The sequence below is a fragment of the Melopsittacus undulatus genome, chromosome 8 (genome assembly GCF_012275295.1).
Source record: "Melopsittacus undulatus isolate bMelUnd1 chromosome 8, bMelUnd1.mat.Z, whole genome shotgun sequence".
In the NCBI taxonomy this organism is placed as follows: domain Eukaryota; kingdom Metazoa; phylum Chordata; class Aves; order Psittaciformes; family Psittaculidae; genus Melopsittacus; species Melopsittacus undulatus.
Genome location: NC_047534.1, coordinates 36,233,280 through 36,258,842, shown reverse-complemented (window position 1 = coordinate 36,258,842; position 25,563 = coordinate 36,233,280). Strand labels below are relative to the sequence as shown.

General features: G+C 40.7%; 1 protein-coding gene across 1 annotated transcript in view; it reads right to left on the bottom strand.

Moving 5' to 3' along the window:
* Positions 1-17,496, bottom strand: part of INO80D (INO80 complex subunit D) — a 33,061-nt gene extending 15,565 nt beyond the window's left edge. The window contains exons 1-5 of the mRNA XM_013127902.3: positions 16,987-17,496; positions 15,526-15,595; positions 7,755-7,850; positions 7,396-7,642; positions 908-1,656 (exon numbers count right to left, since the gene is read on the bottom strand). Coding sequence (XP_012983356.1) covers positions 908-1,656; positions 7,396-7,613 — 967 coding nt within the window. The 5' untranslated portion in view covers positions 7,614-7,642; positions 7,755-7,850; positions 15,526-15,595; positions 16,987-17,496. The remainder of the gene's footprint in view (positions 1-907; positions 1,657-7,395; positions 7,643-7,754; positions 7,851-15,525; positions 15,596-16,986) is intronic.
* Positions 17,497-25,563: the final 8,067 nt, after the last annotated feature.

Genomic DNA, 25,563 nt, shown 5'->3' with positions numbered 1-25,563 from the left:
TAAAAGGCATTCCTGCTCTAATATCACCCACTGATTCTCATTTCTCTTATCACTATCAGTATTTTACTTGTTAGAAAAGTTCAATCTAAAACTAAGCAGAAATGTAGGTGACTTTGGAAGGTGAGGGAGAAAACAAGTTTGTCTAGGCCTACCTAGGTCTGTATTCATAATCAGACAAATAAGCCATGAGATCAGCCAGCTTTTTAACACTTTAGAGTATTACTGCCCTAGCAGCAAGTTGGTTATATTAACTTACATTTTCTCAAGCAGCAAGTGGTTGTAATGATTCCTAAATAATAAGAAGGGAACTATTGCTGCTCTGGAATGTGGACAAGACTCCACTTCTCCAATTATCTTCTGTAACGGTGCTGCCCTCCTGCAGTAGTCTTTTGCTTTTATTCATCCATATTCTGTACACCAATAGGCCCCGTCAAGAAAAGTTCTCTTGTGCTCCAATGTTCCCAGTCAACTGGAAATTTGGATCTGCAGAGCATGATGGACCAAACCTCCAAACTTTTATGTTTGCTCATTTTGTCATGTGCACTTGTCACACAGCTAACACCCTAACTTTGCTCACTTGTGTGAGCTGGCACCACCTTTATTACTGGAGTTGCAAACCTTCTACACAACGTCTATACATCCAAGCAGTGTTTTCTACACTTCTGATTTCCCAAATGGTTAACAGAACATTAAGAAACAAGCAAAATGCCATAAACCATACTGGATGGGTCCAGGCATTCCCTGAGGCATTTAGGGCTAAAGAAAACACCGAGAAATTACCTCGTCAGGGTTATTTGTCAGGACAACACACAAATGCAGGACAGAGCTAGGAAGACATTTCCCTTTTGTCTTCTGATTTCAAGTTAAAAAAAAAAAAGAAGTGGCAGTGCATCTATTATCTACCCACCTAAATGTGGAAACAGATCAGTCTCCAGCTGCTGTTTTCGAGTGCACAGTTTCACCAGTCTCTGTAGCCGGCTCATGCAGGACGAGTGCGGAGAGAAGGCTGTGGCTTTCATGAGGACCCGATCAGTCCTTGGAGGGTCCATGACAGGAGCCCTAGCGGGTGGCAGGAGAGGCAGAGGTCTCTTGTTAGACAACTGCCGAGCTTGTGCTATAGTGTGTGTGGTGGGTGCCACTCCCTGCATTGGTAGGCTGGTGTTCAGAGGTTGAGGTGACTTGCAGACTATGCCCTGCGGTAGCCCTGTTGGCTTTAATGAAGCTGATGAAGGTGGCAGATGGGAGCGCTGCTGCTGCAGAGGCTGCTGCTGCAAAGGTGCAGGAAGGGGGCTAAAGTGCTCTTGGCGAACTTTTAAAATCTCTGTCTCTCTCTGGCGCTGCCGGTTTTGAGCCAACTTGCTCTGCAACTTTTTCTTCACCGTTGCCCCTTTCTTTAGGTCATCATCCTCCTCATTGAAAGCAAAGGGGTCTTCTAATTCTGCCTCCAGGTAGTGGAGAGGAAGCCTAGCCCCTGGAGGGGAGAGGGACATCCCATCCAGTCCATTGGGCATCTTCAAGGCCAGGGTGGGCACTGTCAGACTGAAGGCCATAGCATCCATCTGATGCCTGACCTTTACCTCCTCTATTGGATCATTCTTTTTCTTCCTCTCCTTTTTCGGTATAAAGCCAAGTACCTGCAGGTGGCTGTTGCAGTACCTTTGAAAAGTAAAAGCAGTCAGTGACTAACGCAACTCCTGTAAGTAAAATCTGAAGAACACAGACATCACTAAGGGAAGCCCCTCAATCTCATGTGAATACAGATTGAAACACAAGAGGTTTTATAAGAAGCGTACATAACTGTTTCTGATACAACAGATAACTGTGGTGTTCCCAACCTGTAACAGAACACAAAAACTTACAAGTGACAATTTGTAATCTCAAGATATAAAAGTCTTCATTCATTACTCATAGGAAATTCACACACAACCATTCAAAATATTTACTCTCTAACAGGGTAAGTACTCACAAAACAAAGTGAACAAAACAAATGGACTGTCTGACACATAAACCATCAAGAACTCAAGCCATTAAATCTGATCATTTGAAAAGCTCCTAAGAAAAAGTACATTGAAGACTACTTCCTTCCATTTGACTGTTCTTTCACTGGAAGTAGCTAACGTTTTCATCAATACACACATTAGCATTATTACGAATTCCACTGTAGCAGGAAGCAGTTTCTTATATGGACAATCTCACTACAGACACCTGCTGAGAAGGGTCACTATTTGCACCTGATGAACAAGTAGCATAAATATTTAATAGTAGTTTAACATGATGAATTTTGTAGCCAGAGAATTAGCTGAATGTTCTTCAAACAAAAACCTAGTTTAAAAGAAGTTCTCTGCTGCTAGAAAATGTTTACACAATGACAGGAATACGTATACATACATTCCACAAACATGGATTTTAAACTCTTCTAATACATGTATAAAAAAGGATTTGAAAGTCATGTTATTAAAAGAAAAAAAAAAGGAAAAAAGCCTCTAAAAGTCTGTAATGAAAATTAAAAGGAAAGAGTTGCAACTTATGGCCACAGATTAAAAAAAAACATACTAAGAAGTAAACAATTAATCTTTGATTAAAACAAGCAGTTAATAGAAATATAGAAACTATGATCTGATCCTTTTCCTGTTTCACACAGGCAGGCCCCTTCTGCCTCTGTAGAATGCGACCAGCAATCAAGACTTCTGCCCTTGCAGGATTTCATTTATACTGTGCAGCTCATAGATGAAAACAAAGATATAGGGAAAGAGTGATGCCTACATCAATGTATCTATGGACAAGACAAGGAAATACCCATGAAGGTATTCTTCAAAATCCAGTCAGTAGGAATCCAAGTAACGGGTTTTTTTTTTTTGAACAAATAGGTTAAAATTAAATTATTCCTTATCTTCATGGAGAAAAAACAGCAGAAAAGCCCAAACCAATCCCCCCCCCCCCTCAGGTTTAACACTTCAGTTTAGTGACTTCCAACTTGTTGAACAACCCCTAAAGAAACAATATGTGAATTGCTTCTAAAGGGTCCATAAAAGGTAAAAAACTAAAAAGCAAATTCATATATGCTCCTTAACAATCTCCATATATGTAGCTTCTTGAAGCATCCACACCCATAAGGACTCATAAATCAGAAAAGGCTGAAAAGTACAGCTACTTATTATTGTCTAAATAATTAAGTTGTAAGCAATAAATAAATCTAGATGAGGCAAGCTGAAAGCCAGCGATGCGTGAAATGCTTATTAGAACACTGGAATACTGTAAATTCATAGTGAGATACACACTTCTAAAAATAAAATTATAAATGAGGGCTCAACAAAGCTTTCCTTAAAGTCAACAGCACTACTCCCAAAATTCAAATTAAGCACTTTTAAAGTATTTTGTTTGAACAAGACTAAGATCAGTTGCAACTGCACTTTTAGTATGACAGAAAACAAAACAATAAACAGACAAAAACACAAGGGAATTTTTTTCCCCTTCTAATTCCAACAAAAAGAGCTGTGCTGCACGTGAATGCTTCCCTCCTGTTGTTCAGAACTTAAATATTGCCACTTTGTGCTAGTGCCAACATGAGAAGGTAAAACTAGCTTCTGTGTTTTCATTGTGAAAAACAAAGAGAAAGCAAATAATTGATAAGGTAAATAAACAGGTAAGAAGCTTGATAACATTCTCTGAGTTTCAGGCTAGCAAGGGTTTTGCTTGTTCATTTAACTGTAACAGAATCATTTTTATATGGCACAGAATAAAGCTTTGGCTCTTACAACTGACCTGCATCACTGGATCAACTTTACCTTACACAGGCATCACCTCTGGACACAAACTCACAGATGCCAGGCTACAACATAATGAAAACAGATCACAAGCACTTGCAGACTTCTGTACACATTGAGTTGGCTCTGTGCTTTAGGCTCTTTTCAGCTCTCTGCCTTTCAGCACAACTGAGGCTGATACACTTTGGAGTAAAAGAAGCAAGAAGAAACTGGGAAGAGCACTTAGGTCTTTCTCTCTCTGGCTAGAGAAGACTACACACAGGCAGTTTTGGCTAGACATAATTTAATAGCACCAATCCAACCCTGGCCTTGTCAGGCTCTAGCTAGTCCCATGCAGAGCCAGGCAGGCATACACAGCGACTTCCCCATCCTTCCAAGTTCTAGGATGGCTTTTTCGTTGGCCCTGGTCCAAATGGGCACTGGCTTTACCCAGTGCTGCAGATATTACCTGACTCTGCCAGAACCAGTCTATAGCCAGCTGACTTAAAGCAATAAATGCTTGGGATCAGATGTAATTCCAGGAAAGGCTTTAGTAGTTTTCCTGGTTTTGGCTGGGATAGAGTTAATTTTCTTCCATGTAGCTGGTACAGCACTGTGTTTTGGCTGGGTTTAAACCACGACCATGGAAGACAGACTACGGGGAGGACTGGAACAGCACCTGTATGTAGCACACCTTCCACGCAGCACTAAGTGTGAAACCTGTTAGGGTCAAGCTGGCCCCATGAGAGCCAATTCTGATGTGACTGTCTTAGTGGCTCAATTTGTCACTTCTATAACCTGCCTGCGAGTTATTCCCAGCTAACAAGATCACATTGAATATCTAATATAGTCTTTTCCACCCCTTCCTTACTCAGTGACAAAGGCACTTATTTTGTGCAGGTGAGGTCAAATGCAATGAGCACATATGGTAAGAGCAGTGGGTCGATATCCACTGAAACTATCGTTAACATGAGACACACAAAAGGTGACAGCCTCTGAAAGCTTCAGTTGGACAGTTTCCCATGTACAACTGCATTCTGCTTCCCAGCACATCCAGGGCATAGCTTTCCATATACAACTCCATTCTGCTTTCCAGTACATCCCAGACTGCTATTGTGTTCTGTCCCTTATTTAAAGGTAGGTCCAAATAAACTGGAAAGCATCTTGCATATTAACAAAATATTTTAAAGATTCTCTTGAAAGAGGAGAATTAGAGATAAAATGGCATTTAATCCAGCTAAATTGTAATAACTCTGTACTTAAAAGTGAAGTTGAATTTCAGTATCTACGCATATATTTGAATAAGAATTAGGAAACATATTCAGAGGGCATACATATACAGAACCCATGTCTGTATCACCCCATGCAGACTCTTTAAAAAAGGCAAGATAGTGAATAAAGAAAATAGACTTCAAATAAAGCAGTGAAGTCATGCACTATTAATAGATTTAATTTGCAGAATGTTAATGGTTAACAAGAAATCTACTAATATGGGAGCATATTAAACATCTTTGGGGCTGGTAGCATCTCATTTGTCTGGGGTCAAGTGATAATTTTTTTAATTATCTGTGGACAGACTATGAAGCTTTTGGCATGTAATGCATGTGTCCTGTTAAAACTCTTCTTTTTTTATCATCTTTAAAAGTATCCAGAAAGATAGCTGTCAGAGCATCATACAGCCTGCTTCTGATCATGTACAGTTACATGTCTACAACTGTGACAAACTGACCATCTGACAGCAATTTTGTACCCAAAAAAATAAAAGCTATGAGTGAAGACCTCAGACATAGCAAAGATCTTTATATCAAATGGAGTGTGAAAAAAGTCACCTAAGAAACAGATACAGGTTTGCCTGCCAACAAAAAGGAAGTTTAGAGCAGGCACAGTCTTATCACTAGCATTCATTAAGTTTTATTGTTAAAATTAAGCCCTGCCCTAAGAAGCAGTCTTTTAAAATATTCTTTCAAACTATCACATCCTCTCATTTGAAATTAAAAGTTTATTTTCTCCTTCAGACACCTGCTGTCCTCTTCAAGTACTGTAATATGACACTCGACATGCAATTGAATTATTCTAATATAACATACACCAGATGTCATGACCACACTTCACTTTAACTTGAGAAAAATCAAAAAGAACAAAGTGTGAACTCAATTCAAGGTGTAAAGAAAAATCTCAAATTCCATGGCAACATACGAGACCTAAAAAAGTGTCATTAAGTAGTATTATTTCTATTGTTTTTAAGTATGACCCTTGGTAAACAGCAACTCTGGTTCAGTCAGCTCTTGCATCTGAAATTACAGCATACCATTTGTGCTAACAATTTCCATGATCATTTCTGCAAGCTTATTTCCAAAGAGCCTCAATTGTACAGCAGCAAAGAAACAGTCACCGACTGTCAAATTACAGCTTAAAGTTATTCATCTTGTGCCATTTGAGCATTTGCCCTACAGCTTTTGACAAACATTCATGTTTTTTTCTCACTTCATCAGTCTCCTCAACTGAAATGGTAGGTGAAGTGCAAGTTAATTTAGAGCACAGTCCAACTGTTGTTTCAGACAAGAGAGGGAGCTGTGAGCTGAGAAGGAAGTTATATGTAGGGCACACTGGGAACACTATTAATATTGCAAAAGGTTAGTGAATAGCAGCTCATAATGTGAAAGGTCAGTGAATGGTGGCTTGACTCTTTTTTGGCATATTTTGTTTATATTTTAGGTTAAAAAATCACTCCTAACAGATCAAGCCTCAGATAGTCACCATACACATTAATTAAATACTGTGTTGCAGACAAAGCATGCAACAATGACTGAAAAACTAAAGTTATATATACCTGGCAGACAAGACAAAACAAATTCTACTATTTCAACCCAAGCAACACCAATGACACTGGTGTTCATAAAGCCTTAAAAAGCAAAGAAGAATGCCCTTGTGGCTGCAGTATGGGCTGCAATTCAGTAAATCTGGTCTGAATTCCCAGCTCTCCAACAACTGCAAGTGCTATCTCTTGCAAGGCACTTAATACCTGGGCACCCTGGGCATCTCTATTTGGGAAGAGAGGGGAAGATGAAGCGGGGAAGCAAAGAAGAAATGGGAGTGGACATCACTTTACCATCTGGTTCATCTGTTATCAAGAAATATTTATTTTAATCCAGTAATACAACACTACATATCGATACCAAATCACAAACACTGAATTGTAATTCTGGATTTGCCCCCATGTGTCACTGCTCCCAAAGCCCAGAAGGTATGCATTTTCAACCGTTTGTCATGAAAAGCAGATGGAAGTGTGCTTTTGGCACAGCTGGCCAAACAAGCAGGCCTTTCTAAGAGCATATACTGTGAGTGACAGAGCAAATTAATTAGAACAGCAGGTAGTGCATAGTAGGTTTGATCCACAGTTTATGGTGAATTTGAGAAAAGCAAAAAACTCCCAGAAACTTCCCTGGCAGCACATTATTGTCTCCCGAGTACTTGGCTGCCACAGAAAACAAAATACAGTTTACTGGTGTTAAAACTGTTAGAAAATTCCCTCCTGGAATTCAATCCACTTAGGCCAGTTCCTTCCTCACTCTGAAACCAGGCAGCATCTAAAAGAAAGCTCATGCCTATGTCCCAGCCACTTACCACTTTGTAACAGGTAACCACAACTCACCTACGATCCTCAGATTTGGGGATGGGGTTGGTGCAGCGTTGGCTGTTATACTTGGCCACATATTCACATTGCTTGAAGGGGGCAGTCTTGTCCTCCAGAACGTGTCTGATACAGAAGGCGTAGCCGTTAAGTCGCCTCTGCTTGCACAGTTTGGGGCTATATGAGCACAAGGGCTTATTGTCAACCTCAGAGAAGTGTATGTGTTTGCCTTCATACATCACGTGACTCTATTCCTTGTGAACATCAGCTGAAAGAATCATAATATTAAGACAAATCACATAAGGGGGGAAAAAATAAAAGGCATTCAGTTCTAGATTGTGTGTTTCATTTTGGTGGGAAAAACAAACCCAAAACAATACCTGATTTTAAATCTTCTGTACCATATCAGTGTTAAGAGAGAGCCCCAAGGACACCTCTATCCTGGAATGATGATGAATCAAGATGAAGTAGATTGTCTAAGGAAAATATCAAAAAGGTCAAAGTCAGACAGAATAAAATAGGTATTATTACTGCTTAAGAACTAAGTGGCCAGGTGTAGTCACTAAACCTGTGGTTCAGCTAGCACCCAATAAGCCAAATCCACTGGCACAATAGCTTTCAATCAGTATTCACAGATCTTTGGAAACCATGAAAGGAAATTATTGGGGGGAGGAGGGGGGAGGGGAATAATGCTACTGCCACAGCACTTAAACCTGTTAAACAAAACTCTACTCATCTACCATAAAGGACTGGAAGCTACATGCTGAAAAAGGTTAAGTGTCAGATTAGATCACTTGCTTTCAGGAATCAAGTTGAATGATAATTAACTCATTTGAATGCAGAGGTTTTACTTCAAGTATCTGCTTACAAAAAGGCTGGTGACTACCCCTGCTCTGCAAAATTTTAATTTCATCAGGCAGTGCAAGAAAGCTTTTTTTGGTTTAAAAGCTTTCTTTGCCATGAAGACCATTACTGATAAACAGTCTTCAGAGTTTGCGGCTGCCCACAGCTTCTGCAAGCATCAATATGCAGTCTTTCCTGAGGTCATTACGGCTCTTCAGAGCTTTTCCTACCTCCTTGTACTAATTTTAGGTAAATGTGAGCATTAATAATGTCAGAGAAAGTACTCCCATCAATGCCAGGAGAGCTGCAAGAGGCTGGGGTTTTTTCCCCACTCTAAAATAGATTCCTACAGTGCAAACCCTTTTTTTCCCCACTCTAAAATAGACTCCTACAGTGCAAACCCATGCAATCATAATCATACTTTTCATTTCCCAATACTATGGAGTCTTTGGCAATCATCTTCAAAAAAACAAACAAACAAGCAAACAAAAACCCAAACAAAGAAAAAAAGAAAACAAACAAACCCAAAGTAGCTTCAAATAAAATTAACAGTACACATATTCTGCAGCTACTCAGCCACACTCAGCCTTCAAAAGGCAGCTCTCGTTCAGAAAGGCCATCCCAAAAGTACTGGAATAAACTCTTTTAAACATGGTATATTCATCACTCAGTTCAGTTTCATATGTCATATACCAAGCAAACGAATGTACATAGAGGTGATAATGAGGAAAGACATCATAAATCAGAGGCATGTGGCAAACATACTGATTTGTCAGATTACCATCTCAATCAACTTACTTATTCCCAAGGCCTGAACTGGCAAGAACATGAGTGCAAGGAGGGAACCTACACAGATTTTTCAGGAAAGATGCAGTTTCCTCTTGTGAAGGTATAAGGCTTCACTTTCCACTGTGCAAATGTACTGTGAGAAAACGATAAGCACTATGGCACTGCAGGACCTACAAAAGCAACTTTAGGTCACCAGGGCAAAACAAAACACCCTATCACACCTCTAACAGTAAACTGTATAAACCAGGCCTTACATTAGCATATTATCTAGGAGCAGAAGGACACAAGACTACTAAAAATTTAAAAACACACTTAAAATTACTGAAACAGTTGTACATGTACACGTGCAGCATGCACAGCAGACAGAATGGAGACATGCTACAAAACTAACTAGTGCAAGTGACCTGATTAATCATTTGACAATAATAAGGATCATTTTACATTTCCTCTTCATACAAGATTCCCTTTCCACACACACATGCCAGCACACACCCCCAGGGGTAGAGGCTTCCCATTTTGTTTATACTGGATAGCCACAACACAAGCACATATATCTAATCCAGTTCCAATCACCTTTCCCAACTTCCATTCTCAATTGCCTGCAAACATTATGAGTACATGAAAGTAAGGAGCACCTACTATATATATTTGAAATCAATCATTGGAGTATGACCCTTCACAACACATCAGTATTAAGAACAATAAAGTTCACCATTGGCTGTGCTCTCCATACATACAGAATGGAAAGAGGGAACCCTCTCTTCTCTGGCTTGCTAGGAAGCAAATAATCCTTTCAGACACCTTTAAGGCAGATACTGACACACACTTCAGCAACAACATGAAACAAAAACATAAATCCCATGGTAACATGCACAGTACAGGAGATGTGATCTGGGTTTGGGTCCTATATGTTTGAGATACAGCCCCCTCCATTACTATGGCAGCAAAAAGGTTGTCTTAGTCTTAACTAATTGCATCCCATACACACAACTGAAGCTTTTATTTGGTAGCATGCTGGACAGGATGAAAAATTTGACAGAATGAATGCATCTTTCAGCTGAAGTGACTCACGTGCTGCTATTTCTGTTTTATTTACCACCTTCTTTCAAGCTACTACCATGCTTTGCAGATCAATGACCTTCTCCTTTTCTGCACAACCCAGCAACGTTTCTTTTCTGAAGGTTATCAAGCAGTAGACCAAAGAAAAAGAGTACCTCAGAACATTCCAAAGCAACCAGCAAGAAATATATACCTGATGTGCCTCCATTAAACTTCTGTAAAGAAACTGCTCCACAGTTCCCAGCCACTATAATCCTGGATTTATTCTTGTGCCCCAAGTCTTACTTTTGGATTTAACTCATAATTAAGTCTTATTTTTGCATTTAACTTGACTGTGTCAAGGCAGGCACAGTATTTTATTTCTTGTTTGTCTGAAAGACACAGGGCGCAAGTACAATGCTGTATGAAACATTTAAGCAAAATACTGACAATACTCCTCAGGGAAATCAATGAGCATGAACATCAAGTTTTGGATCTACATATATACTAAGAGATGCTCATGCAAATATAATCATGTTAAAAATCCTGATAGGAATCAATTAGTGCAACAAACAAATACACCTAGCAGCCAAAAGACAATGATGCCGTATGTATACACTGGCAGGATCAGTATGAGGTTGTACATAATCTAAAAAAATAGCTTTTTTAAATTCTATAGCATACCATATATATATTTATATATATATATAAATAACAAAGATTTTTGAATCTACTGATTATGATTTAATCTGATGTTATATTTTATTTTGAACAAAATATACAGGAGTTCTTAACAGAGCTTTTTGTTGCTACATCAAAAAGTAGCACAAGCATGGAATAGACACATGTCACTTAACTGAAGAGAACTGAAACTACACTTAGCTAAACAGTGGGTGGGGGAGAACCTATTTTTGTTCCACAGGATTCAGTAAGAGATGACGGAAACATGGACTTCCCCTGGAAAAAATCAAATGCTTAAGCAGCTGTACTTCACTGCAAAAATATCAGGGAACAAAACTTTCCGGAAGCTTTTGGGTTTTGCATTTACACTCTACATTGAAGATGTAGAAAGGTTCGACAGAAACGTAACTTACGCCTGCATAGAAACATAGCTTATGCCTGCATAGGCTCAAACTAGCTTTAGCCACAACCCCTGAAAGAGAAACCAGAGGCTGCTTCTTGAGGAACCTTAATTTTCCTTAACTGATTCTGAATAAAAGATTTTGAGCTGGTCAGAAGCAACAGGGCAAAGAACAGAAAAGAACAGAAAAACGTATGTGTACCATTGCCAAATCATGTCAGACATGAGTGAGGTTTAAAAAATCCTGGTAGGGGATAAGGTCAATACAGAACAATTGTATACCATATCACACAATATTAGAACTATGGGTACTTCATGAAGCCAGTAAGAGATTGACTCCAAACATTAAAGTATCACTTAATTTTTACCACTCATGGGTAGTGAACTGCTAGACCTTGCTGTCACAAGAGGCTATAGAAGTATCATCAGGTTTGAAAAAACAACAGCAAAAATCACAGACAGTGAGGACATGTGATGTACCTGCTAGCCTGTCTAATTTAACAAATATGGATGGTGGAAAAGGAAACACTTAAAGTGGCTGGGTCTTCATGCTCTTCCTAAATAGCATCATCTACTCCTACTACCCAAGATAGACTACTAGGTTGGATCAGCCCCTGATTGGACCCAGCAGTGTAGTGTATTTCTTATGCTCTTATGGGTTTATCACTAACATTTGTAATTTTATAACACACTCGTTTCTCCCCTTCTCTCATTTTTTATTCCTGAGCAGTTGACTGGAAGAAAATCCTATCCCTCCGGCAAAAGCCCTATCTGTACATGTGAAGACCAAGAAACTTAGCATCCCAACAAGACTTCACAGCAAGGACGGACAGAACACAGAGCAAAGCCACACTCTGCGACATCATCACTTAGAGCAGAGCTACTTGTCTTGCTGAGTGCAGCCACTGGTGGTCAGTAAGACACCAGAAGGTGGTTTGCAAAGTGACTGTAAAGAGAGAAATAAAAGACTTAAATACACACAGGTACACACCTGCGCAACCGTCTGTACCTGCTATCATGCACAGGAAGAAGCCAGCTCCCAACTGCTTCTAGTACTGGCAAGCAGGTATATCATTTCCCTTGCAGCACACATCAGCTCCAAAACAACAAAGCTGTAGCTCTGCACTCCACACAGCCTCTCCCAAAACAGTTAAACAGACCTTCAGAGAGGCTGGAAAATGGCACAACAGTAAACTTTGGGGGGCAATCTTTGCTAAACCATCTTGAGTATCAGCGTTATGTCATAGAGAAATCTGGTACCTGACATCATCTGTAGTCTACAGAGAAGTTAATGACTTAGTCACTATTAGAAAGCCCAAAGTATTACAGCTCCAAAACTCAATCTGTAATTTTGAGGAAACACTGTGCTAAGCGTATTAGAATATTTTAAATCATGTGGGTTGGATACATTCTTAAACGTACGCTCAGAACTTGACATTCAATGTACGTAAGACCCTTTTAGGCAATGGAATCCCCAAATGCATTGTAAATTGCAAGGCAATTATATTTTAACCATTATATATGGTTAAAAGATGTATAATTAAGAGGACTGAACTCTGAGGTTCATACATTGCATCCAAACAAAAGCCATGATTAAAGAAGTCTTAACTGTGTCATTTAGCATTTGCTAATACTAGCACAAATTTCATGTTAAATTTCTTGGTGTCTTCATGAAATATCACAGACAAGGTATAATCATCTACATATGTTTCCTAAACCAGCAGCTTGGGGCCAGAAGTCTCCAAAAACGTCAGTTTTTCCACAAATACAAACAGCATAAGAAGTAGTTTTGTTGATTCCTCAATTTGACCAAGAAAGAACAATGCCTTGTGTTGTCACTGCCTGACCCTTTTGCTGAAACTAACACTAAATACAGAGATTTGAAGATGCTTGGGCAACATGGAATTACATCTACTCTTCAGAGATGAACAGAGACCATAAAAATCATTGCAAAAAGACAAGCATTTAAAGCTACTTTACAGTAAAATCTTTCACTCAGTATGAGTAAAAATTATATTATTACAGAGAAAACACATTCCTTTTTCCTATTTCTTACTAAGAGACTCTGTGAAGTGCTCTGTTCTATCAAGAGAAGCTGCACCACATTGAATTGTGGTTGGCACCAACACAATGAAGTTATAACTTTTGTCCCTGTTGTATGATCTAACCATAACTTTGGCTTAGTTCTGGTCATTTAACAGCTCAATTCTCTATTACACTAAGCTACCAAACCAAGCCTACTGTAACTCTGAAAACACGAGTCTTTTTGTTAGCAAAAGCATCCAAATTGAGACAGAAAACACTGGGAAGCAACCTAAGTCAACTACAAGAGTTCCTGTAGGAAACACTTTTATTAACTAGAGTACACTCGTTACTCAAGAAGACCTCTGAAAAGCCACATACAAGTCAGGGTACTCCACACACATGCAAGTGCCCAACATACCAAGGCAGTATAATATGTTACGATCTTACTAGACATTTTTAGTTACCACCTGGAATCATGTTTTGGACTACTTTTCACTTGTTAAAATCTACCTAGGAAGTCAGAAGGAGCAACGTTGTCCTCATTCTGCCTTTTTTGAGAGCTTATTACCTCAACTGTGCAAAAAGGCAGTTTATATTGCACAAGGATGTCAGATGTATTAACAGAAAAGCAGACGTGTATTTTAGGCAATACTGATAACATAGATTGTACTGCAATAGAGAATAAAATGTAAGTATTATTCCTAATAATAGTAATGGCTAGAAAACTTACAGACTTGTAACAAGTTTCAATGAACATCAGAAAACATAACTAAGGAGGGAAAAATAATTCTTTTTGCTCCAAAACTGAACAGATTCTTCTCTGTTTTCCTACACAGAACTTAAGCAGGAATTTTAATTTCAGCTGATTCACTCATGTGATGAACAGTACCATATAGAAAATGTGACACCGACAGCCTAAAGCCTAAAAAGTAACAACCAAAAAGCAACTCTAGGAATTCTGGAAAATTCAAAGGATATATAAAGAGAAAAGATGTTAAGTAGGAAGACTCAAAACTGTCACTAAGAGCACATTCCTATAGACTTCAATAAAATAATTTCCTATACATGGCTATTCCCGACCTAATGTTCTAGACAGGCTCCTTATCTTTGAAGTCTTTCCAACAAGGATTTCTCTATGTGAGCGGAAGGTCTCAGGCCCCAGTCCTGCAATCACATCCTCACAGGCAGATTCTCGTGCTTGCACAGAAACGCATGTATTTCAGTGTGGCTGTAAACAGGCCCACGTTGAGAGCCCCAGGGTGAGAGGGGCTGCAGAAAGGTGGCCTTCAATCAGATACAGCAACAAATGGAACATTAGGCCATTGCAACATTTCAGAAATGTACTTTAAAACGTTATCTCAAAGTATCAAAACCATGATCCTGAGAGAAAGTAGAGACTAAACATACCACACCATACTTTACATCTGTACTTGAACAAAAAAAAGGCTGTAAGTCCAAGTCTTTTATTTATTCAAATAACAGACAATCTGCAATTGCATATGAGGTTAAACAAAATGCCTCAGTCTTATTTTTAGACAAAACATTGCAAAGACAAACAAGTTCATTTTCACACAATACAGGAATATCATTCAATACTCAATAAAGGAGCAGAGCTCCTCACAGAGCAGCCTTTTAGCAGTAATGAGCTATCAAAGTTTCAATATGATATTACAATAAATCTGTACCTCCCGAGGATTTACCATACTGTGAGAACACGGTACACACAACTCTGTAGGACCAGGCCCTACGTACAGATCAATTCACTCATTGTAACAACATTGAGACATCAAAGTAACTCCCACTAGGTAAATTTTGGGTTGCTTTCTGTAGCTAATTTATGATTAATAAACCTTGTCTGATACATGTATGTATTACACATAAATCATATAAAAGGCTGAGGAGAGCTGTGGAAAAGCTACCAGGCTGTTAAGTGACAACACAGAATACGGGCGCTCTGCTTCAGCCACCTGCAGTGGCACCTGGTGGGTATGGACAGCCCTAATGTGAAACACTGCCAGCACAGAGGTGTCCATAGGAGAAGGCACTCAACTACAGAGGACCGATGCGTTGCCCTAAATGTGCCAATTCTAAGTCTACCAACCCTCAAGAATTGAGAACAGCCTTAAAATAAACCTTTACCGTATGTTGTTAGGTAACAAAGTTAGAAACAACTACAGATATAAGTATCTTAATCAGATGGTATAATACAAGGCTTTAAGGTAAGCATGACTTTAATTTCCTAAACTCACTAGAGGCTACCTGTACAGAGCCATTAGCATTTCGAGCCAAAAGACACAGGAGCATTAGACAAAAGCCAAAGGGGTCATTCGACCAAAACCAGACACCTCCGACACTATAAACTGGAGCTATTTCACCTGTGCGGGGTGAAGCGTGTTGGTGGGCTTTCCAGTGGACTCACTTCACAACTACCAGACGTTCTTTTCCCTGAAAACAACAGAAAAAAACACGATCCTTTCATTTTCAGTCCCCGGGGGCAGCACCACCTCACAAGGACCCCCGACCCCATCGGGACCCGGGCCCGTGCGCACAGCTAGGGTCCTCCAGCGGGGACATGACAGGGGCCCAGGGGCCCAAATCCAGACACAGCCTTTGCCGTGTAGGGGCCGCTGAGATGATCCGTTCCAGTGGCTGCGGGGCCGGGGGGCTGCTGCCCCAGTCATACTGATGCCAACCGGTCCCCGGGCAGTGTGGGTGGCTGAGGGACCCCGGCCGCGCTGAGGGGGCTCCCTGCCCCGCACGTGGCGGGTCGCAAAGGCGAGGCAAGAGGCAGCCCCTCACTCCTGTCCCTCACTCCCCAGCTAACGGGGCTGGCCTGGGACCCCCATGTGCCGGCAGCTTACAGGGCGGGGGGGGGCACTCTGACGGCCTCTCCACACCCCCAATACCCCCTCCCCACCCGCTCCCCAAAAAGTTGTGAGGCCAGTCAGCCCGACACTGGCCCGGAGAGGGGGTTCACCGAAGGGGAGGAAGCGGGGGGTGGGAGGAAGCGGGGGGTGGGGGGAGGGGGGGTGGGAGAGAACGGGACGGGCGTGCAGGGGAACCGCGGCAGCGGCGCCCCCTCCCCGCCGGCTCCGTCCCCACGGCCGCGGGGCGCACGGCGGCAGCGGCGGCGGGGGAAGCACCCTAAAAACGCCGCGAAACTTTCCAGGCCGCGGCCGGCGCGGCCCCGCACGCCCCGCGGGACCGGCACCGCCTCCGCCGCGGCGGCCCCGGGCCGGGCTGGGGGAAGGGGTGCACCCCCCCCCACCGCCCTCCGGCCATCGCCGCTCATTAAAAGTCGTTTCGGCAAATTAATGCCGCCCCCAGCCCCCCGTCCCGTCCCGCGGCGCCCCTCGCCCCGCAGCCCCGCGCCGGAGGGGTGGGGGGGGAAGTGGCCCCGGCCGAAGCGTCCCCGCCGCCTCCCCCAAGTGTCTAAGCTCCGGCGGCGGCAGGGCTCGGCCCGCTTTGGGCCCGGGGCCCGGCGCAGGGGGCCCGGCAGGGCGGGGAGCGGAGCTGCCGGGCCGCGCCGCGCTGAGGCCTAGCGCCCCCCCCGCCTCCGTTCTCCCCCACCGCCCTTCACCTCCCGGGCATAGGAGCCGCCGCGCCGCACCCCGACCCTCCCGCTGGGCTCCGGCGACCATCTCACCCCCCTTCGGCGATCCTCTCGGCGCCCGAAACCCTCGAAGGCCCCCCCGGCTCCACTCACCTCCCGCTGCGGCCTACACCGCCCCGGCCGATCCCCGGCCTCACGTACACCGCCTCCCCGCCCGCCCTGCACCCTTCGCACCGCCTGCCGCGCTACGCGAGCCCGGGGATGCAGGCCGGGCCTGGCTTACCTTTCCAGCTGCTTTTTTTTTCTCCTCTCTCTCCTCTCCCCCCTTTCCCTCTGTTGGGCTGACAGATCAGAGTTTCCTCCCCAGCAGAGGGACTGGGAATGGGCTCGGGCTCTGTGCTGTGGAGCTGCTGCCCCCCTGGCTCTGAGAAGATCCTGCTTTTTGTGGGGAGGAAGCTTTGGGGGCTCTTTATTATTTTAAAACTACAAAGTGCTCAGAGGGTAGGTGATTATTAAGGGGAATCCCTGAATATATTCTCCAGCAAAGAAGGCAGGGCTGCTGGGGCTGCTCAAGAAGAGAGCCAGCAGCCTCCTACAGCACCACTACAGGCACTGCGAGGACATAACATCAGAGAGCGGCTCCTCTGCCCTCCAAAACAACAACTTTCCTACCATCTTGGAGGTAGTAAAGAGGGAGAGAGGGAGGGGGAAAAAAGTACGGAAGGTTTTTATAAAGTGTCAGTTTGCGGGAGGGAGCCAAATGGCCAAAACCAGGGTTTTTATCATTTATGTGGCTTTTTGTTTTAAATAAAAATAAAATACAAAGGCGCATGGCTGAAGAAATAATTTTCTTTGTAACCTGTTAAGATCAGCTTTCTGGAAAAAAAAATTAAAGAAGGTACGGTAAAAAATATATTTTTAGTAACTTTGTTTTTCTTAAAAAAAAATAAAAATTCGTACTTTTTTTCTATAAGGCATAAAGTTGATAACTTTGTTGTTGTTGTGTGATAGATTTAAAATTAATGTGTAATCGTCAAAGTTAGTGTAACTTTTTTTGGTAGCTTTTCAGTCCAACAGCTGAGATTGACGTGGGATAGTTCCGCATAACTGTACTATTATGTCTTTCTCTTAAAGCATTGTGAATAAAACTGAATGTACAGGTAGGAAAAAAACAGCAAGGTTTTACTTTTGGGGTATTGGGTTTTTTTTTGGGGGGGGGATGTTGTTTGGGTGTTTCTGTTGGTTGGTGTTTGGGGGGGGGGAGTTTATTCCTAGAGTAGGTTATGTAGAGGAGCTCTGGGGGATTTAATGCGAGCGAGTGGAACCTGTGATATCAGAGAAATTCTGCTAACCTGCTAATAAATGTAGCATTGTCTGCCCTTCAGGATGGGATGTGGAGAAATAAAGCTCATAGTAAGAAATTTGGTTGAGTTTTAGTTTTAATGCTTTCAAAGTGCTTTGCAGCCTTCTAAAATCAGTTTTAGTTCTTTTTAAATTACTGCATTGATTTGGGGGCTTTGTTCCTGGTATTTATTAATAATAATATTCCTGACTTATTTACAGAGTTGAGAAATGCTCTAAATGTATACTACAGTATCTTGTAATATAAAATAGTAGTGTTTTTCTTTGTTGCAGATGTTTTTATTAGACCATTTACTATTTTTTTTAGTATTTATAGTAAAAGAATATAGGAAATGTTGTCAAAACCGTGTGAGATGCTATGGTGTAGCTATGGGTGAAGACATTGATCACTGTGTTCAGCAGACCTGTGATGTTTCTTGCAATAAGATTATGCATAGGCTTGCTCAGAGATGAATTGCAAAGATTATTTGTCCTGAACAAAGAGGAAATAATTAGAAAACAAATAAGTATACATTAAAAAAAAACAAAAAGCATTTAAGTTTTTTCCATTTGTAATGATTATTCAGGTGTTACAGACTAATTGAACTGCAGCCAGACTAAGGTCATAAGAATGCAGGTATTGAATTACTACTTAGTGTGTTAATCAGCCTCTCCCCCTCAGCTGTCAAATCTGAAATATGTTGGTTTAGCTCAGTTACTGTCATCTTTAAACAAAAAATTAAAAAACCTGAATTTAGATACATTCCCTTTTCAAAACATTCTTTCTGAGTTTGCCTAGCTGATATAGTGAATGGTTTGTGTGTTTATAGTGGGGGTTTCATTTAGGTAAATGAGTTTAATTATATTTGAATTCAAAGTCAGCTGGTCTTTAAGTCAAACTGTGTAGAACCAGAGAATGGTTTTGGGTTGGAAGGGGTCTTAAAGATCATCTCATTCCAATGCCCCTGCCACAGGCAGGGATGAGAGTGCAAGATCACCCTCAGTAAAATATATATACGAATTATACCTTAAACTTTGGCCAGGACTTTCAACAATTAAACAGATTTCTATAGATATCTCCCTTTCAAACATCCTGACTGAACTGTTCAGTAGATACGCAACTAGACAAAGAGAACCTCACCACTATTTCCAAGTAATTCTGAGGTTGGAAACTTTTTAAACTGGAAACTCTCTAAAATCATTCTGTAATTTCTTTAGAGTTTTGTTAAGCGGGAATTTTTTTAAATCATGGTTAGTCTACCCATCATTTTTAATATTGTGGAGTGTTGCATTCAGCGGAGTTATTGCATAAGAGGTGTTTTCCTGTATCAGATTATGAATCCATTAAATGCATTATTCTGCTCTGGCATTAGAAAACCGAAAAATAATCAAATATGCTGCTCCTAGATTGTATTTTAAAAGATTTTGTGTTTTGTGTAGAAGTAATGCAATAATTAGAGTACTTCATAATCTTACCAGTCATTATAGTGTGCTTTGGAGCATGAAGTATAATGATTCTTTTTGTAAGATATTTAAGCAAAAAATACTTTTATATTCTATATCTAAAATTCATTACAGGAATGACAGGGATTACAAATGTCGGTCATACATGGGATAATTAAAACCCACACTTTTGAAATGCTCAAATTATTTCAGTCAATTCAGAAATTCAACAAAGGCAGCATTAAACTAATATTTCATCTTTATTTTATTTTAATAAAGGGCCAGATTCTCAGATCCCAGTTTTGCAATTGCTTGCAGGCCTGATTAGTAATTCAGAAGTGTTTGAAGAGTCACTCAATACTTACTTGCACTAAAACTCTTAGATAAAAGTTGGTAGGGTTTTGCTGGAGTACCAAATTCAAGTTTCCATCCTAAGTGATTTCTTGTATCTGGTATTATGCTAAACAACAGGATTGCTTCTTTTAACTGCAGTTCAGTATAATTCAACTATAATTCAAGTTCTCTTTATTGCAGTATTTTTAGTGTTTTGGGAAGAGAAGGCATACCATGAACAACCAGCCTATGCTGAGCCTTTCTGTGGTACTCTTGAGAATATCTGTACAGCACACTGAGGGGCATCTTAGTATTTTTATTCTTTTTATAATGGGATGCAGATGATCCAACATGTTAAGAGAAATGGCAGTGAAAGCAGTTGAGAACCTGAACACAGAAACAATAGTAAACCCTGTCGCTGGCTATGTGTTTGACTTTGCAGATGCTGACTTTAAGCGGATTACTTGCATGCCTAAATTTAAACATGCATCATAGTAGCATTACATGTTTTGGTGACATCCTGAGATCTATTTGATGTGTGTTAATTGCAAAGGCAGAAGCTTAATGCTAAGGGAACTGAGAAACATTCTGAATCTACTTTGGAAAATAGAATAGAAAAGCTGAAATTGGATATTTTTAAGTGTCTTTAAAAAAAACAGCTTTTTAAGGAGGACAAAGTAAAGAAAAAATTCCTGTATCTGAGTTACATGGACTATTGTGTAATAATTCAACAGAGAAATTAAAATCTCTACGTTATAGATGGATGGGTTTATTTAACAAACTTTGTTTATTTACCTGAGAGGATTTAAAAGGATTTGCTTTTCAGTAACCTACTAAAAATTGCAAATATTAGTTTGTTTTGCTGGCAATATAATGTTATACTGTAACACCCTAAAGCAACATAGTCTGCCCGTTTTAATAATGCAGAATGAAGATTTAAAAAAAAGATTTGTTTATCTCTATGGACAAGACATGAATAAGGAGATGCATCATTTTGCCAGAGTAGAGGAGTGCTCTGAAATAACATTGGAGAACAAATTGGACTCTGAGACGCCCATACAAGGATGACGTGATACCAAAGCAAGAAACATCTTCTGAACAACTGAGAGAATTGTATTCTGGAAATTCTGTCTGTCTGCCTTGACTTGAAAGTGTGGACATCCCTGGACCAATTGCTCCAGCCAGTAAACACACTGCACACTTGTCCACAGAGTGGTCAAGGAACATTAATGTTCCTTAAATCACTAGTTTCTTGCCAGTGAGGCATACTTTGCTGGTGTGTGGCACCGGTATTAATAGTGAGACAGAGGGCAGTGACATAGTGAATAAGCTTTGTGAGTCTAATAAAAGTAATAGAATAGATGCTTTAGGTTGCGTAACAGTTACTGGAGGAAGCTGCATCAAGAAATGAACCTTGACTCTCTCACAAGGTCATACACACCCTGAGTGTAGACCTCAGGAATTTCTGGAGTATGACTTAAACTCTGCATGTGGTGAAGAGTCTGGGGTTTTCAGCAAATAGTGTTATAACGTCAGCATCTTGGTGTTATTCCTCGAAAGAACAGTTCCAGCATCTTCAAATGCTTGTGAAAGGGATCAGTAGTTTATTTAAAATGCAGATGAATATTGTGAAAGGGAGGAACAACTCTGTGTAGATGTTCATTAGAGGCTTTTATACATACAGCCACATTTCCATAGAAGATCTTGTAGTATTTAAACACTGAAGAGGGTGACAAATAAATACCAAAATTATTGCTACATTTTTCTAAGCAGCAATCTTGAGTAGCAGCTTTTATGTGGTATTGGTTTGTTTGGTTGTGGTAATTTCTGGAGTCAAGCTAACCGGTAAAGCTCAGCATAGTAGTATTACTGAAAAATGCTTATTGTTACTTTTCAGCAGTTGTTTAACATGATCATTTTATTGCAGTGGTTGTCTCTAGCACATCTGATAGCTGATTTCATAACCAGCTGTGGATTTCAGTAGGAGTGTAGTTGTGGAACTAAATAGTTCTAAATATACTAATATTTAAATAGCCAGTTGGGAGCAGACGTATGCTAGCTATTGCACGATAATATCATTAATTGTGAACTGTACTGAAAACAGTAATTAACTAAGACTTGCTAATCTGTTCATCATCAATGTGTATTTTACTCTACATTAAATAAATGGTATTGTCTCTCTAAAGCTCAGCAAAGACAAAATAGTAAGACTGTTATTTGTGGGAAGGTTGTCCAGAGTATATGAAAGGCATTTGTAGATGAAGACTTCTTTAATTAGAAGATGAATGTAATAAACTGTCCCAGCAGAATGCTCTAATACAGTCCCATTTTACTGGAAAACCCACTGTTAATTCAAAGTATGTTACTGTAGTTTTACAATCTGCTGCTGTCTATTGGTATTTCATTAACTGTAATTGCAGCAGTTAAGAAGCCATACACTTCATCACCAGGCCTTCTTTCTACTATTAGTTCAGTTGTTCATTTACATTCAGGTCTTGGTCATCACTGCTGATTGGAAAGATGAGAATTCCCACTGTGGACTAAATCAACGATCCCTTAGTCTTCTGAGAGTAGCCATAAAATGCTTTCAACAAAGGTGTGGAATATCCTGTGATGGATAATTCAAACATGAAAAGCATGCCAGGACAGCGATTTTTTTCCAAAATGGTTGGTGTTGATTTAACATCAAAGCATGAGGCTTAATTACTGTTCAGGGTCATGAGATTCCAGGGGATTTTGTAAGTTATTTGTTACCTATGAAGCTTTTTGCTTTTAGTATGTTTCTTTTTGATGCATGGTTCTCATCTCTGATCCATTTCAAACATAGTCACAGGTGTACAGAAGGTGACAAGAAGGAATTAAATTATTTCTTTGAAATATTAGTTAAGTATATTCAAAATTCAATATTAGCACCAGAGGGAGATGAGATGTCTCTACCAGATAGTATGTTTTGCTACACAGAGAGGCCTCTAAATCTCAGTAGGCTTCTCAGCATTAGACACTGTGAACTGATGCTTTCATGAAGCCAGTGGGAAAGATTAACAGTGTTTGGTATAGCAGGCTTTGCCGATGTTTGAACTGCAGGGGTTTGTGTACATTGCTTATGACCCTGTGCCATTTCTCTGTTATGCTCAGCTGTGGATTGTTGGGAATAACCAGGTACTTTGGGACACATTGCTGACATAATTCAATCAGCTAATATGTATTACTGTAAAGCAGCTTTTGGATGAAGATGCAACAGAGAGGACTGTGATTTGTATGAGCTCCCATCCCAGTGAAGGAGTTTGTTCTGAACAGAGTTTTCCATGTAACTCTCTAAACACCAGTGCCAAAGGTAGCTGAGCCCATCTGATAATTAATAATAATAAATAATTATATGATAATATATAGTAACATATTAGTAATAGGTTGTGGGGGTTTTTTTACTAGGAATTTAAAAACTGCTTCTTGAGCAAGGCAGCTTCTCGGGTAACTCTGGGAGAACTTACCCCATTAGAACATGTACTTATATCCTGATACAAAGCTTACTTCAGTTGTCAGTGAAATCGTTAACTTTTCCTGCTCTCCTTAATTCCATGCTTACTTACTGCTGATTTTTTTTCCATGATGGTAGTCACAATCAAGCCGTGTTCTATCAGTTTGCTTGTTAGCACTTTCTCTGTTCATGTCCTGTCAGTGCCTTGAAAGAGTCAGTCTTTCAACCCTTCATTACTAGAGGTGACTTCATCTAATTGCATATTCTAAGGGCAACACAACAAATCATTATTGAGATGGTCCTGTTTTGGAAGAGGATGTTTTGGATTAGCCATTGTTTGGAGTGTTTTGTGGGGACAGGGTTTTACTACCTTTTCTCTTTGGATTAGGGCTGATGCCAGGCTGCCACTCTACTTTTTTTTTTTTTTTTTTTTAGCTCTGTGAATCTGAGCTGCTTTTCTATAGGCTTCAACAGTAACACACAGCACATCCCCCAGCCAGGAAGAGAGCAGACACTGTCTTGCAAGATTTCATCCGCATCAGAAGGGGCATTGATCTCAAATCTACTTCCCAGGGAAATGCTGCAGACACTTCCTTTTCTGCCTTGAGCTATGCTTCAAAATGCATTAAAAAAAAGTCAGTTATAACTTTATGAATGGGCCTAGTTCTGTTGGCTGTCTTGCTGAGAACATACTTCAGTTTGGCTTGACTTCCATTTGGGACTACATTTTCTGGTTTCTTTTTATTGAAGAAGCTCACTACATCAGCCAGGATTTAAAGCAGTCTCCCTCTGGGACTGTAGGGATGTACCCATGGGACACCCGTGCTTCCAGAAAGGTGGCTATTGAACAGGGTTTTTAAACTTTTGTTTGTTTTAAAATGGTATTGTTAGACTGAGATGCTTACATCTGCCTGCAGTATTTTGACAAAGTTTGTTTCTCTTTAATCTGACTTCTGGTGTTAACCTGCCCTAAACCTGCTTGAAAATTTAAGTGCATAGTATGGTTTTACCTTGCATTAACATACCCTTTTCCTTCTCCATTCCCTAATAGCCTTCTGCATAAGGCAAGGCTACATAAAGGCAACATTTAATCTAAACCAGGTTTGGGGTTAATTGCTTGTTTGTAAGAGCTATGTTTACACAGTGCTTTGTGGAGAGGATACTTAATGACTAAACCTATCCATCTGTCTCCCAGACACATGCCAGTTCTTTGTCATGCTGTTTGTGCAGGCAGAAATGTACAGGAAGCAGAGATGAAGGTTAGTGAACCATAACGGGCTATGCAGCCAGAGACATTCTGCCAGTTGGCCACCAGGTGGTACTAGGGCTGCATTTGGGAAATCAGATCTCCTTCAGATCTGGCCTTGGCTTTAAAATAAAGTGGGATAAACCCCCTGCCTACCCCTAACAGAAACCGGATAAAGATACCCACCAACACGACACTGGGAGGTTAGCTGCACCAGCAGAACTAACCCTTCAGGCAATGTACTGCCTGGCTAATAAGCCCTTACTTAAACAGTAAAGAATACTTTCAGAACGTTCATCTCCCACTATCCCAGCTTTTTATTGCCACCTTCTCATAATACCGTGCTTTAATCTGAGGTTACAGCTTCAGAACCAGCAAGTACTAACACTAACTGTAAACTAAGTTGCATGAACAACCCTGTTTTTATAACTTTTGCTCCCATACTTTGCCCAGCCTGTGTCATTTCCTTTGCAGACCCCTATCCTTTTATTGGTAGCTGGACAAAAGTCCACAAGTACACTGACTGTCCAGCCACCAGAGCAAACAGAAGAGATAAGGAAAGGTCTGCACAGTAAACTCAGTTGATAAGAGTGCCAATACAGATTTCTCATTACTATCTAGTTTCCAACAGTCTAATCTGTAGACAGGCTTGTTGCTATTACCCAGCTCAGTAGAAAAGGTCTATACTCAGTAACTAGGGAGGTAAAAGGGTAGAAGCAGGACAGACAGCACCACATGTACTTCTTAGCCTTCCTGTCTTTCAAAGTAAGGGCTGGAAACTTCCTGAATAGAAATAAGGATCTCCTACACACACTGACTGAAGGGTGCAGAGCTTTCAAAAAATCCCAGTCTCGTGTGCCAGAGCTCCTGCAGTTGAGCAACACTGTGAGATGTAAGGCAAAAAAAAAAAAAAAGAGTAACAGTTTTGAACCTTCACAAATTTTGAAATGTAGAAGTGATAACTGACTTGTTGCACAGCTGAAATTATTCCTCTGTTTGTACAACACGGATTTTCAGGAAGA